General features: G+C 36.3%; 2 protein-coding genes across 4 annotated transcripts; both read right to left on the bottom strand.

Moving 5' to 3' along the window:
* On the bottom strand, window positions 1-11,088 carry LOC140804307 (uncharacterized). Of its 3 annotated transcripts, none has more exons than XM_073160223.1 (18): window positions 10,740-11,088; window positions 9,584-9,805; window positions 8,131-8,226; window positions 7,750-7,802; window positions 7,540-7,636; window positions 7,213-7,280; window positions 6,430-6,559; window positions 6,212-6,322; window positions 5,760-5,836; window positions 5,164-5,230; window positions 4,076-4,141; window positions 3,144-3,251; window positions 2,886-3,016; window positions 1,344-1,410; window positions 1,171-1,238; window positions 1,002-1,095; window positions 725-795; window positions 1-638 (listed from the first exon to the last, which is right to left on the bottom strand). In XM_073160223.1, the coding sequence occupies exons 1-18, from the start codon at window positions 10,887-10,889 to the stop codon at window positions 275-277; spliced, it is 2,040 nt and encodes a 679-aa protein (XP_073016324.1). In that variant the 5' UTR covers window positions 10,890-11,088; the 3' UTR covers window positions 1-274. The 3 variants fall into 3 exon arrangements, with proteins under 3 accessions (XP_073016324.1, XP_073016323.1, XP_073016325.1); XM_073160222.1 differs by having other exon boundaries at window positions 7,213-7,286; window positions 10,740-11,087; XM_073160224.1 differs by lacking the exon at window positions 10,740-11,088 and having other exon boundaries at window positions 7,213-7,286; window positions 8,131-8,235.
* Window positions 11,089-11,918: 830 nt separating this feature from the next.
* Window positions 11,919-14,489, bottom strand: LOC140805144 (ABC transporter G family member 1-like). The gene is given in 2 exon segments (XM_073161350.1): window positions 11,919-12,502; window positions 12,504-14,489. Coding segments are annotated over 2 exon segments (2,169 nt in total). The 5' UTR covers window positions 14,265-14,489; the 3' UTR covers window positions 11,919-12,094.
* Between the last annotated feature and the right edge of the window lie 1,061 nt (window positions 14,490-15,550).

Here is a 15,550-nt window from a genome sequence, read left to right as displayed (position 1 = left end):
CAGAAGAACAAACTGCAACAAAAACAAGCATTTTTCATCTCAATACATTATAAGATTGGAGCTTCAAAACAAAATACAAGTAAAACAAAAAAAAAATCGACCTTTTGAAATTTATTTTACATATTTAAATATACACAAAAGCTTGGACAACTTGAAATGCTTCAAGCATTAAAGTGAACTGCAGCCAAAATACTGCTTCAGGAGCCCAGAACCATTCAACAAGATTTGAAAACTATGAGACAAAGCAGAGCATTGCCGTTGCATGCGACGTCCATTATTTGCCAGACGAGCCCCCAGATCTCAACTCCCTCTCGAGCTCGTCAAATTCCCACTCACTGATTTCTTCGGTCGAGTAATCATGATGAACCTTGCCGAATTCTGACTCCAGCTTTTCCAATTCTGCTTCGGTGTCAAGCAAGTGCTCTGGCTTCACAGGAGGCTTTTGGCCCTCAGCTCCAAGTGCCTCTGAAGTTTGGTCCGTGGGTTGTGGAACATTTTCTTTTAACTTATCACGAGGAGATGCATCTGACTCTTTAGTGGGGTTCTCGATTTCTAAATTAGGTCTCTCGATGGACTCGAATTCCTGTCTTAGCTTCTCAATATTGTCGAATAGCTCTTTAACTTTAGGATTCTCTTTACTGAACGGCACAAAACACGAAATTTAGCGATGGTACACAAAATTTTGGGGGGGGATGGGATGATACAACAATTTTGAGGATAAGACCTGGAGATTTTTCCTTGTTGAGCATAAAACTGTTCTCTCATGTTGTCCACTACGCTGAAAGTAGTTATGATCTGCAAAACATAAGACACTTAACTTCCGTAAATGTTATTAAGTGGTAAATGTCTTGGCATCTCTCTTTTTTTCTATAAAAGCACTCCCAGGGCGGTTGATTAAAAATAAGAGATACTAATGTTGGTAGGATGTTCTCAGTTTTACATATTTGGATTATGCCAAGACGACGACTCATAAATACAGGGAGCGGGAGCATTGCTTTTACCTTAGCTTCATAATCAAGGTATTCCTCCTCCAGATTTCTCCTTGGATTCAACATTTTTGAATTGTCCATTTCTGCATCAGGAGTTAGTGCTGACCTGTAAAGGAAAAAAAGGCACTCTGGTCGAATTTGGAACCATAATACACACTGCAAACATAACTTGAGGCAGTACCCTTGAGTTAAGGTCTTTAAATTCTCGACATATTTCGAAATGCGATCAATAGGATATCTCAACTCTTTCTGCACAAGAAAAAGAGTGTCATAGAGAGTATAATTCAGACAACTTTTGAAAGAACTGGAAAGATATTTGGCTCAAGCGTCATCTAAGGGGAGACTAATAGGCACCTCGTAAGAAGAGAGCAGCTGAGTAACCAAGTTTATAAAGTATTCTTCATGTCTCTCCAGTTCAGCACTTTAAAACGAAGTCATTAAATTAGTATCTATATCGGACAGAGAAAATAGAACTTTCACAGGACTATAACATGATGAAATACGAAAAGTTGGAGAACAAAAGCTTAAACCTGTACCTACCATCTTATAAAGCATAAGGAACTTAGAGTAACTACATTTAGGGTGATGGCACAATTTTAAAAAATTCCAAAAGTACTCTTCTCAAATTACAAGAAGTATTTCATTTTCATTTAACAAAAAATATCATAAAATCTACCATTAGTAAATTTGTAATTCAACTATAACTACCATATCTCATTCATTTTCCCATCTTTTTAGAATTATTGAATATCTTTGTCTATACTTTTGAAAATAATCATATCATTCCTAACATTTTAAAAAAATTATTATAAAAATCATATATTTTAAAATAACAAAATATTACATTTTAAAATAGCTATTCTACTTAATTATTAACCTCATAAAATTTTTGGAGTTTAGTTTCAATATGATTTCTAGATTCTTTACATAAAAACTATAACACAAAAAAACTAATGTAATGCATGCATTTTGTGTCAAGATCTACTGTGAACAAGGTTGTAAATGGCGGGAGACGGTGGCGGGGCGGTCGGTGACCGCCTACCGCCTCGGCCGCCTAGGCGGTGCCTAGGCGGTTGGATTTTTTAAAGTAATTTTCTATAGATAATCATGCAATATTATCATTTTTATGTAAAATGTGCAATTAAATAATATTTAAGCACAAAATATAATATCATCTAGATAATGTGCAATTAATAAAGATTCATCGTTATATTAATGTTATTATGCTAACGAATTAATATTTTTTTTACCAAAAAACTAAGTTTAAATTTTCAAAGTTTCAATCAATTATCCATCATTAGAACAAGTAGTAGATTAAACATAACTAATCTTCCAAATCATCTACATATGCACCATCTACTACATCCATTATCATCTTATCATCGGACTCAATCAACATTTTCTTCAGTCTCCTCCCCCGATGTTTCTAAATATTCATTAAGTTCTCTAATGGGGATGTTCCTAGCACTCCTCTTTGGATGTAGCATTTCATCCGCTCCCGAGACCTCCACTACCATTCTCCAAGTAAGACCTTTAAATAGTCCTAATATTTAAAATTAATTGACTTTGACTTGGTTTTTAAAATTGTTGACTAAATTTTAAAAATTGTTGACTAGGTTTTTAAAATTGTTGACTACTGCCTCGCCCGCCTGCTCGCCGCCTCGCCCGCCTGTTCGCCGCCTCAACCCGCCTACTCACCTCCTCGACCCGCCTACTCGCCTCCTCGACCCGCCTCGACACCCGCCTCATGCATAGGCGGTGCGGTCGAGGGCCACCTACCGCCTAGGCGGTGCCTAGGAGGCCGCCTCGACCGCCATTTAGAACACTGACTGTGAAAAATTAAAGTTTAACGCTATTGGTCCAAAAAGCAAATGCTCTCAAAGTTCAGAAACATACTTCGTGTCCTTCTCCTTGGACTCGGTATATGAACACTGAAGAGACCAAGCATCCTCCAAAAAATTGATCCAAGTGACAAGAACATTTACTTCAGCATGACATGAGTTGATGGATCTTGATAGCTCATCTTCCTACAAAGTTGTAAAGACGTATATAACGTCCAACCAAATATTTGGAAGGGAAAATCAAACCAAGAGGTACACACAAACTTTACACACGCGGAGGAAAACATGGTAATTGCTAAACAAGATGGTAGACCTTAGTTTTTAGATGGGCGACAATCTGATCATTTGCTTCGAAGAATTTATCCCTCTCTTCCATTACATTGCGAAAACGAGCTTGAGCGGCAGATAAGGAGATATTAACCTTAGTCAATAAAATAATTCCCACTTATTATTCATAAAGAAAATGTATCATTAGGAAAAAACGTCAATAGTCTTGGTACATAGAGATAACATGATAATGCCTTAGGAAGGTGCCAAATGCACTTGGATTTATTAATTTCTATGATGGTCAAGGTCCTATAAAATAAGAACAGAGAAGCATATCATTCAGATGAGTCCCTAGCACAGTTTCATATGAATTCAAATTTGAAAATTTCAACGTAATTCGTAAATAAATAACAAATCTTTGGGAGCTAAGCACTAACCAACAGATTTTAAAAAATGAAAGAAGAGATAAAATGGACATGAAGATGTCGGCCACATCAAAATTGGCCTTTACAAATGTTATAAATAAAAAGGGATTCTCTTTATTTAAGTGTGCGAAAGCCATCTTGAATTCCAGCAGATAATGGATGAAACAATCAAAACCAATCAAAACATCATATATAGTAAGTGAATTACAAATGCACAGACCTAAGCCAGACATAATTTTTCACTTGCAAACACGCACCTTTTCTACCAAAAAGGCTACAACATTTAACTTCACTACAGGAAACTAACCTTTAAAAGAAAGTACAACATAAATCATGAAATTAAATAGCTAATGAAAACAAAGATCATTTTTTATGAGGAAAATAAGATCTAGACCTTTTTCGATTCAGCTTCAAGTTCATTTTTCTGTTTCTCAAGACCAGACAGTCAAATACACTTGGGGAGATCATTTTTTAAAAAATAATGTTTGACCGATGTTATTTGCTCACTACCTCTAAACAGTGTCTTTATTTTTGAGGAAAACAAGATCTAGACCTTTTTCAATTCAGCTTCAAGTTCATTTCTCTGTTTCTCAAGACCAGATATATCAGCTACTAGTTCCTGAAAAAGAAAAATAGGCAAAACGATTTGGTGAAGCAATCACACTCTGCATAAACCAACTCATGGAAAATACATCATAGAGAATAATGTTTCTAATCATTAACATGTTATTCTCTTACTAGCTAGCGAGCAGGAAAACACAATAATTACAAGGTCCAAGGCCATATCAAACATCAGAAATGATCTGTAAAATTGGATACTAGGCCAGACGAAAATTTTTGCATCATTTTTTAATATCCAGGGAACTCTATTTTATGCCTTTAGTGACACGAAAATACCTTTTTTCCTTTAATATCTGATGGTGTCAGACTTTCAGTGCACTACATGGAGAAAGGAAAACTTCTCTCATCCTGCAAATGGGCCATACTGATGAAACAAAGGAAGCTACCATAACTACATCTTCCAAGACTATACCCCACATATTATTCTATCATACCTTCTCTAACCCATCCTATCATCTCGTCCTATTAAATTGATATAGAACTTTAATGTATACACTTTGCACAGGCATAAAGTGAACTATCAGGACCATTGATCAGTGAAGCTAGAAAGTCAGATGCTAGCAGCGAAGAAGTGAACGCCTCAAACATCATCAAATTTCAGGCATTGGCACCTCATGGTGTGATCTAATGCAATCCATCTATCTTTGAAGGAATATTCATTTAGCATCCGGCAGGAAGAATTCACTTACTTAAATACAGAATAAATATATCATACCATGGCATGAACAGAGAAGGGTAATAACACACAGACATGTAAAAAATATTTCTACAAAGTTTGATGAATCTTATTTTCTCGACAAATCTTATGTCAGAAAAAAAATCCAAAAAGTAATAGATTGCCTCATTTTCTTTTTGCCTTATGATAACAGTTCCTCAATGATAAATTTGAAAGCATTTTCATTACCGTTAGTAAAAACTAACATTTTTTCTAGTGTTTTTATTAATCTTATAATCTAAAATGACAGAAATGAGCTTTCTAATTTGATTTTCTAGATTTCTGCTTCTGTAGGACGAATATACCTTTTCTATGTCACTAGCTTCACTAGCTCTGCTCACACGGAATTTTAGGGCCTCTTCTTTCTGAACTCTGCAAAAAGTCAAGGAAACCATTGATTCAGACAGTAATAACCCAAAGCCATCAAATAAAACAAACCATCGAGGGGTTGACATTTTTGGTAATGGTATTTAACTAGCATCAGGGTACATATTCCACTAACCCTGAGTGTAGCATAACAAGAGTATGGTTGTTACAATAATTGCAAAAATTACTGCACCAAATAGATTAAACTAGGCTTAATTCCATGTTTACTCCGTAATCAGGCACATGCTTTACTGAATGCCTGCTCCTTGCCCTAAAACTGAAAGTCTTGTACACCTCATTTTGCCTGGGGCAAGCGGTGTGACTATAGATAACATCATCTGATCATCATATTATCATAACATGGAAAACCCATATACAATAAGACAAATAATTAAGTAATAACAGAGAAAGAAACATAGATAAACAACAATTCTAATTGAATAGCAAGATACAATCATTAAACATCTCAGCCACCTATTTGGGACTTTTATATCAAAAAGAAAATGGAATGCGCATATTTTCTTATGAAGGGAACCTGTGATCAACTATGCGCTTCTCAGATTTCGCCGAGGAGCTGGAAAGAGATTCCGATAAGACTTTTAACTTATCAACCTGCCAGTGCTAAGAAGACTAATTTAGACATGCAAACAAAAAGTTGAATAAGAATTTTTAGAAATCTAGGTGCAAATCCCAATGAAAATTATTCCAATCATGTGTAGATGTCAAGTGTCAACAAAAGCAACAACAAGGTAAAGCAGCATCTGATAAATATACTTTTAAAACTAGTGCGGGAAGGGATAATGTACCTAATAAAGTAAAAAGGAGAGCAACCTATTAATATAAAATAATTAAAATAATTTAAAAGAAAACTGATGAAAATGGAAACCAGAAGATGCCCCATTCAGCCTTATCTAAGACCATGAACAAGAAGCTATGAAAAGGAGACGGACATTGTTTAGCAGAAGGTGCAGTATACAAACATCGTACCTTCTGCGCATGAATTTCAGTTGTATCTCCAAATTTAAGAGCCTTCTTTTTCAGCAGGAGCCCTTCCAATCTGGAACAAGCTCTGATATGTGCAAGTGCCTCTTTTAGATCCTAACGGGAAAATAAGTAACAAGACACAAACATATGAACATCCAGTCCTCAAAAAGATGCTATCAAATATTTTATCAAAGAAAATGGGTGGGCATGGCCAAGTTTACCTCTATTGTCAGAGAAATGTCCTCTTTATAGTTTGTTTCATGACCATCACCAAGGCCATCACCAAGATGCCTATGTGATACTTTTAGTTCATCAAGTTGTTTCTTCAAGGTGGAAACTTCGGCATCAATTCTGCGTGCAGGCACACAGACAAACAAAAAGTGAGAAAAAATCTTATTTTGCTGTTTGAAATCATCACTAGCTCTTTCCTCTGCAACAAATGTTAATATTTGGTCAAGGGTAGCTAGGCAAATAACATGCAGTTCAAGCTCAGTACAAAGCTTTTAACAAACTGAAAATTAGCTTGAGTCGAGTTTGATCTTTCATCATGCCGATCTCAAATAAGTCCTAATTGCAAGAAAGCAAGTCAGGGATCTATTTTTTTAAAAAAAATCAAATCGTCAAGTCAGGTATGATAACTACCAAATAACATGAAGAATCGAGAGTTCTAGCAGCAACATGGAGCCGTATTCTACTAACCACGTGTGAGCAATAATTTTTATATTTTTTATTGAGGTTTAGTTCTCGGAAGCAAATGCTCTTTTCATATTATTGACAAGTGACAATTGTTAGTCGACATTCGACGCTGCGTTAAGCAGTGATTATTCACCACAGAGATAGAAGAGAGATAACAGCCATGGAAGAAATTAAGTAAAATTAAGTTAAACAGAACTCTGCTTTCACACGAACCGTAGACTCCCACAACACACCAATTTACAATTTTTAAGGGCAGAGGTACAAAAGTATAGGAGAAGGAAACTAAAAAACGGAGTGTTCTCTAATACCTTCCAATATCAGCATTGATTTTTAACCCTGTTATGGCCCCTTCTGCAAACTGAAGCAATTCCTCCCTCTTCACCTACCACAATTACAACTTACTCATCAACCAGTTGATCACTTCAAATGACATTGGATGCAATCCTAAGTCATGACTTACACTCAGGGATCATATTCTAATGATCAAATTAAAGGTCTCATTTCAATCGTCGTTAATGAAAATACTGGAGCACAGAGCGAGATGAGGAATTTAATGGTCAAAATTTGCAAACATCATCCTTCTAAGTTATTAGCATTGGTGTGTGAAAACAAGGTATAATAGTTTCAACCCGCACCAATACTTCATCTTCATAGCTGGAAAAAACTTTTGCAAGATCCTGAATGCTGCTCACTATAGCGTTATGCACTTCTTTCCCTCCCGTGAGACATAAACTGTAAGAAGGTAAGGAAAGTAGAAATATCACAAAAATTAATATTTCACCCCATGTTCTCTAAGGGTAAAGCTGGGACCCATAAAGCATAATCTTGGATCATGAAACACTAACCCAAATAATTCAAGGAGCAAAGGAACTTCATCTTCCTTCGGTGCTTCGAGAATCTAAATCACATAAAAGTTGACCAACTCTGGAGTTACAATTTATACACATCTCAAATGCTTTGAACAAAACATATTAACATAGACAATCAAGAAACAGTTGCATTTCTAAAATTTGTAATTAATTAATTTGCCAAGACAATTTAATTGCTGCAACTTCTATCTTGAGCATTTCTTGCAACCCAAAAGGGTGAAAGTGTCGTGCCGTATCATGAACAGTTCACCCAAACAAAAGCATGAAATTATTAGTTATGAAGAATAAAATAATCAATTTTCAGACAAAAAAACATCACATATATCAAACTGAATGATTATGATTTGATTCACCTACCATACAAATTGATATTCCCTCTAAAGCCTGGCTGTAGAGAAAGACTTCACGAAAAGTCATCGGCTCACCCCCCATGTCTGAATCATAAAACAATACCTGTCAATGCTGCAATAAATTAGGTAACATAATAAACTTGGATCCATGATAATTCAATTTCTCAATTAACAAGCAGAAACAAGAAAAACTTCAAGATCAAGACATATATAGTCAAATACAGATTAATCAAGGGATTTCAATCTCAAAAACGTAGTACTAAACATGTCATCAGACACATCATAACTTGCTAATGAGTAATAAGTCAAAAATATTTAGCCTCGTCACTATACTAATAGTCACTAATATTTAGCCACTCCGGCCATCAGGAATAACCAACTATATTTTAATCACAAAATAATAATCAATCCTTTACAATTTTTTCTCATATTTATTCAAAAAGGAAGTAAACAGTTATGAAGTTCCAATTTAACGTTTAACAAGAAGGCTAAAGAGCTGGTGTAACTCTACAAAAGTTGTAAAACCACAAAAATCTTTGACAAAAAATCAGATAAATAATAAATTAATCGTGACAACTACTCTAGTAACAGATACTCAACGCATACACCAGCAACAAAAATTGTGAAACAACAAAAACTGCAGTTCTGAAGGAGAAAATAACTGGAAGTTCAGCGCCACTTAGAATTCAGTACAGCAAGAACAAAATGGTTGATAAAATGCATAAATTGAAAGTTTTGATTAAAAAGATTAAATGTGGAAGGAAATCTACGGCAGCCAAGTAATCATTATTTCTAATTCAGGCTATGAGAAGAGAGTCTCTGACTCATAAAAGAAATCAACAGGCCTTTTTTATACGCGAGAAAATTTATATTATGAAACAAAGATGTACAATTGAAATTAACTTGCACAAATGTTCCAAGAGTACAAGGAAATAGCATGCTCAATCCACGACATTAACATATTTCAAGATTTGTAAGTTAGTGCTATAGAAGAGCATGCAAACAATAACAAGCTCCTAAATGGGAGGTTAAAAAATTTATTTCGCCTTGGCCCTATGTCCATCTCATCCACATCAGGGTTTCTTGATGTACTGAATGAAGCCTTTATTGCTGCTAAAATAAGATTAGCATCTATACACACACTTATTGGAGATTTTCTGGGTTCATAATTTGCATATTAAAGATAGAAATCAAATCTTAAAACTAGCATCTGACATTTGAAGTTTACCTAAGTATTTCATGCAATTAGGATATGGTGTTTCTCCACTTTCAGAAATTGTCCCTTCATCTAAACATATTACCGAAGATGTAAGGGGTAAGGCACCTAAGCAGTAAGTGTGCCACTTTCAATTTCAGTGTGAGATGAAGTACAAGAGTAGATAAGCTAGAATAGAGAGTGAACACATTTCGCTCAGTGCAGTAGAACAAATAAAGTACAGCTGTGGAATCACTGGACTGACCATTGATTGTCTTCTTGGACTCTCCTTTGACTCGTCAGAAAGCTGATTGAGCTCATTGATCTTTTCTTTGTCTTCAGATGATGTTCCAGACTTGCTCTCAATGGCTTTAAGTATAGCTAGCCATCTCCTCATCAATTCAGCTCTCTCGGCTCCTCTACAAGAAATAGAGGCCTCTTCTAACCTTTTCACTGCCTGTTTAAAGCTTTTGAAATTCCGAACACCCTGATGAGAACAAGTAAAAAATCCACCAAATGAATAGAGGTTGAAAATAAAAGCCATAATAAATATATAGAAAGAACCCCCTATAACTCAACAGCCAATGTTTCTCCTTCAGAGTTGGGCTGGTATACGCCATACAATTTAGTTTCTAAATTTAAAGCTCTGAACATCCCACCACCAAAAATGGAAAATAAGTTTTCTATCCTAATACGAGCAAAAAAGAAAAACTTCGCCGACCATTCAATAAGAGAATAGAAGTTCTTTAAAATGTAGACGAGGCAAATCTCAACTCTATAAACACACCAACAGCCAAATATTATCATACAAAGTCAATACCCACAAACAAAAAATAATATATTATACTTCACCTCCACCTTCAGTTCTATACATTATCACATGAACTCTTCAGTAAAGGACGCTGCTAACAGACCCTAACATGACAAGAAAACCAAAAAGTATTTCAATTATAAGAAAAACACATTTAAATTCCGTTCAGGACAAGTTTCCACAACCTATTTCATCCAAATACCAATTATACGAAATCATCGACCCAAAAGTCCTTTCAACCCAAAATTAAAATCAAGAACAACGAGACTGGGTAAGCTTCTCCATTTGTTATTAATCAACCACTCACTTACTCAACATTGTTGGGTAGCAAATATTCAAGAAAGTTTATATAGTTACATTCCACTCGAAGATGTATTCACAAAAATTCCAAGAGGCCTACTCTCTAAAAGCCAGTAGTTTCACAAAATCAAAAGGCAAAAAAAAAAGATAAAAACTTTTGCCATTTCTCTGTGAAAATTGCTACGTACATTAGGCAAAATCCCAGCAAACGGTCAGTGATATGTAACGAGCCTCTAGATCAACTACGTTTTACTATGTGAAATTGAAGAGAAAAAATAAATAAAGCGATAGAATAAATCACAAAACTTACAATGCGATCTTGGATGAGTTTGGCACCCTCGACAACAGCTTGACCGGCATGATGAACAACAGAATCCGCATAATTTCTTACAGTGCGAGTAAGATTGTTCTTGTTGCCCACCTCCACCGCCTTGTTCACCGCCGATCGCAGCCACGACATTTTGTTGACGAATACCGATTCTAGAGTTCAATTCCTAATGCGGAATAGCCAGTTGTCCTCGCAACACAGAGACTACGTGCTGATAGGTCGCAATATGATTGTACTTTTAGGGTTTCCACCGATTCGCCGGAGATTAATTGCTCTTTCTTTTGCTTATTACCATCTTGCGTTGAAATTCTTGTTCGGTTACTTCCGCTTCGAAGTCATTGATATGGGCTAGAAATTACAATTTAGTCCTAAAGGTTATACATGTTTGACTTGTAGTCCTTACTTTTTTCCGGCAATCTATATACATATTTTGTAATAAGTGTTATTAGATAAGTTTTTTTTTTAAAAAAAGGTAAAAACTTGTGTGAGACTGGTCTTATGGGTCATATTTGTGAGACGGGTCTCTTATTTGGGTCACACTATTAATTTTTATGCTAAGAGTATTACTTTTTATTGTGAATATGAGTATGGTTGACCTTGTCTCACGGATTAAGATCAGTGAGACGATCTCCCATGAGACTCACTCTAAAAAAAATTAATAAGTTGTTATAAAATATAATAGCATACACTGAACTGTATATTTTCTGTATAATTAATTCAATAATTTATTATAACTTTTAAATTTTCTATTTAAGATATTATGTAATAACTTGTTGAAACCAATTTGTATAAAGACAAATAAGATGTTAAATAATTTTGATAAGTAATTCATTAATCGTGGTCATACATATGATAACGGTTAAAATAACACTCAACTAGTAGATATATTGTACATTAATCGTACTGACAGATGTCTTGGTACTCAACATAAAGATGGATAAAGTTGATTAGAGCATATCATTGTACGTGATATAACATTTTTTAAAAAAATTCCTAAAATACCACAATTTATTTTCATTTTTACTATGTTTTCAGCTACAAATATGTAGTGCTGAAAATGCATGTCATAGCCATTTATTGCATAAAATTGAGTTATACATTTTAATCTCGATGAAATAAAATCAGAAAAAATATTTGTGAAGAAACCATCAAACAAATAAATTACAAAAATTTACAGTATTGAACATCACTACTGAAAAAACACATCAATTACATTCATTAATTGTCTAGAAAATTATACAAAATTCCCAACTTTTTTTTTGCAAAAAAAAAAAAGCACAGATCATAGAACTTAATCCACAGTGGAAACAAATAATGCCAAATTAAATTCCAAATACTTACCTTCTCTTGTTCTTACTCCCAACCAACAAGGACAAGTAGAACAAAACCCTGAAAAAGAAACCCCAAGCCACGGTAACCCACAGACAATCCCATTTGCTAAGATCATTCACCCCTTGCTGCTGCAATATATCCGCCCCCGTGGTCACGCATGTGTTGGTGCTGATCTTGATCCCCAGTGTGCTGCTCAGGCTATTCAAAAGCTTCACTTTCAAAGAACTCGGCAATGTCCCTAAAGGGGTGCTATCGAATATTTGGATCCCACGCATGAAGCACTTTATCTTATCCTCGAACTCGTTCTGCAGAACACCCTCGTAGGGGTATTTTACGAGGGATAAGTAGTGGAACCATATCCAGTATGGCGGGATTCGGTCTCGGTTGATGAAAAAGCCACTGAAGAGTAAGAAAGTATGCTAAAATGGCTACAACAATGGTGTATCCTAGCATGACATGTGGGACGACGCCGGATAAGAATGTTACAAAGGAACTTCCGGCCCAAAATGAGGCGAAGATTATCAAGAAGTAGAAGAGGAAACTGCCGTCGAGTCCGACTGCCCAGAAAGTAATGGCAGCAAAGGCTAAGGAGAGAAATAATAGTGATGGAAGTGATACTAGGGAGTGGGATAAAACGTAGGATGATCTTCTGTAAGCATTGTACGCTGTTTCACGCATGAATATGTACCTTTCTTGGAGGAAAACGGGGAGAGCATCGGCGCAGGTGTAGAAAGTTGTGGACATGGCGAATGCGAAGAAACCGAGTCTCTCTTGGACCCCTTTGGGGGAGTTGTCGAGTCTCCAAAACATGGTGGCGAGGATGAATCCTGTCACCACGACAGCGCAGAGACGGACCATGAAAAGTTCGGGCAATCTTCTTGAATTTGTGAATGATCTTTTGGACAGTACAGCTAGCTCAATCCACAATGGATTTGCAAATTTGGAGACCATTGATGTGGGGTTACTTGTGCCGTTTGCGCCTGCTCCGGAAACTAGCTTTCCTCTTGAAATACTGGCACTGATTGCTTCTTTCAGTGAAAGATTCACGGATCCATTTGGGTCTGGGATACGTTCAGAATTTCTTGATGACCTTCTGAACGTTTGCCAAGATCTGTTGAATTCAACGAGGGACTTTGTTCCACCTGGTGATCCTTCAAGTTCACGAATCAAATCGAGTGCGAACTCGGTTCGATTCTCATTGTCTGGTATGGGGTGGCCAAAATCTGAGAAAAACAGTGGCAAATTGGAGGGAGAGCCACTGTATACAGTCTGCCCGCGTGACAAAAAGATCATTTTGTCTAATAATCCAAGAATCCGATAACTCGGCTGGTGTATGGACATAATCACCACACTCCCACTCTGTGCAATTCTCTGCAGTACTTTCACCACCATGAAAGCGCTGGTTGAATCCAACCCGGACGTGGGCTCATCAAGAAACAACAATATGGGGTCGTGGATGATGTCGATTCCGATAGAAACCCGCCGCCGTTCGCCTCCGGAGACTCCCCGGTGGCCCTCATCCCCGATGACAGTCTTGGCGGCGTTTCTTAGCCCAAGCTGATCGACTAACGTCTGGACTCGGAGTTTTTTCTTGGATTTGGAAAGGTTTCTTGGTAACCTGAACTCCGCAGCAAACATGAGGGTTTCTTCAACTGTGAGCATGGGAAACAGAAGATCATCTTGCATTACATATGCAGAAATCACTTTCAGCATTCTTGACTCTAATACTTCACCGTTAAGCGTGACAGAGCCTTTTAAACTTCCCTTCGCCATACGATTCGCTAGTGCGTCGATGAGGGTCGATTTTCCCGAGCCTGAGGCACCCATAACCGCCATTATCTCACCGTCACGAGCCTCCCCGGAGATGTTATTCAGAAGGGTTTTCATCCCACCTTCTCCACGGCGGAGGAGGGAGCACTTCCGGCTGACTTTGACACTGTAACTAAGATTACTGAACGTAAGCAGAAACGGAAGAGCGCGAGGCTCCATGCTCATTTCCACAACCTGATGCACCGGCGTTTCGTCCCCCGTGACCTCCTTCCTCACATCCCCAACGCACTTCAGAAGCTGTCCCAGCGTCGGGGAGGCGGCGGTTCGTGGCATCTCATCCGAGCGGCTGTAAAACGCCATGGTTTCTTGAACAAGTTCATTCTCCGTAGAGGCAACTCTTGACATTGGAATCAATGGAAAGGAAAGAACAAGAATCCAGCTGGTTACAAGTAGGTCAAGAGTTGTGGAGCAACAAAAACAGAGAAATTTTAAACAAGAATTATAAATGCAAACCAAATCCAACTGTATGAATTGATTTGTGCTTCTCTAGGAAAGGAAAAGGTGTTGAACATGTAAACCGGCTTTTAATACAAATTATCCCACTCGGGACTCTGCATGCAATGGAGATATATAACAAGAAATGTACAAATGTGTGAATGGTTTTAATTATGCCACGATTGTCAACAAATTAATGGGATCGATTTTATTTGGTTACATATGTTCATTAAATTTAATTTAATTAATGTTCCATTACACAATATAATTTGATTATTAGTTTTAGAAACATAATCGTGGGAAAGAAGATTTCGAGGTTGATTAATAGTAGGTATACAAATTTATGACAAAAACTTGTGTTAGACGGTCTAACGGGTCGTATTCGTGAGACGAATCTCTTATTTGAGTTATCCATGAAAAAGTATTATTTTTTATGCTAAGAGTATCACTTTTTATTGTGAATATGGATAAAGTTGACCCGTCACATAGATTAAAATACGTGAGACGGTCTCACATGACACCTACTCGAAATTTATAGGACGAAGAATGATAGATGTGAGAGGTGACCTACTACACCTCCTAATCTTTTTATCCACACGTCTTATTGTTACATAAACCGAAAGAAAGAAATGCTATAAGTAGGTAAGGATGGTAATCTGCTGTTTATTCAAATTTATAAAGAATATGATTAGACAAATACTTTCTTTCCCGAGTTTGAAATTCGGGTGAACTTCATTACCTTGTATGTTGAGCTACTTAGCTTCTAGCCATAAAAGTCTTCTCTTAATTTTGTACAAAACGACTCTTGAGAAGAATAAAATGTATTTTTAAGTTATGAAGAAGTTTCTGTTATTTAAATGTTATATTATATGATGATGACGAGTAGTTTTTATTATTCAACAACACAATAATTTATTCATAATTAAGATTATACACGATTAACCATATACCTAATGTGGCATCCATCTCCCTCTTAAATTTTTCCACAAACTCATATATAATTAGTTTTTAAATGTCCAGAAAAAATATACATACACACATAATTTATTTCCTTAAAATTTTGGAATTTCGAATTTCATCCTCCTACGCAATACTCATTCAGATTTATAATGCAGACATAAACTTATTATTATAAGAAGAATTATTTGAGTTGAAAATTTAAATTTGTATTTATGATATGATTAAAAGCGATGATC

Source organism: Primulina eburnea, chromosome 11, assembly GCF_022965805.1.
Source record: "Primulina eburnea isolate SZY01 chromosome 11, ASM2296580v1, whole genome shotgun sequence".
Taxonomy (NCBI): domain Eukaryota; kingdom Viridiplantae; phylum Streptophyta; class Magnoliopsida; order Lamiales; family Gesneriaceae; genus Primulina; species Primulina eburnea.
Note: the sequence above shows the minus strand (reverse complement) of the source record. Positions and strands in the feature narration are given on the sequence as shown.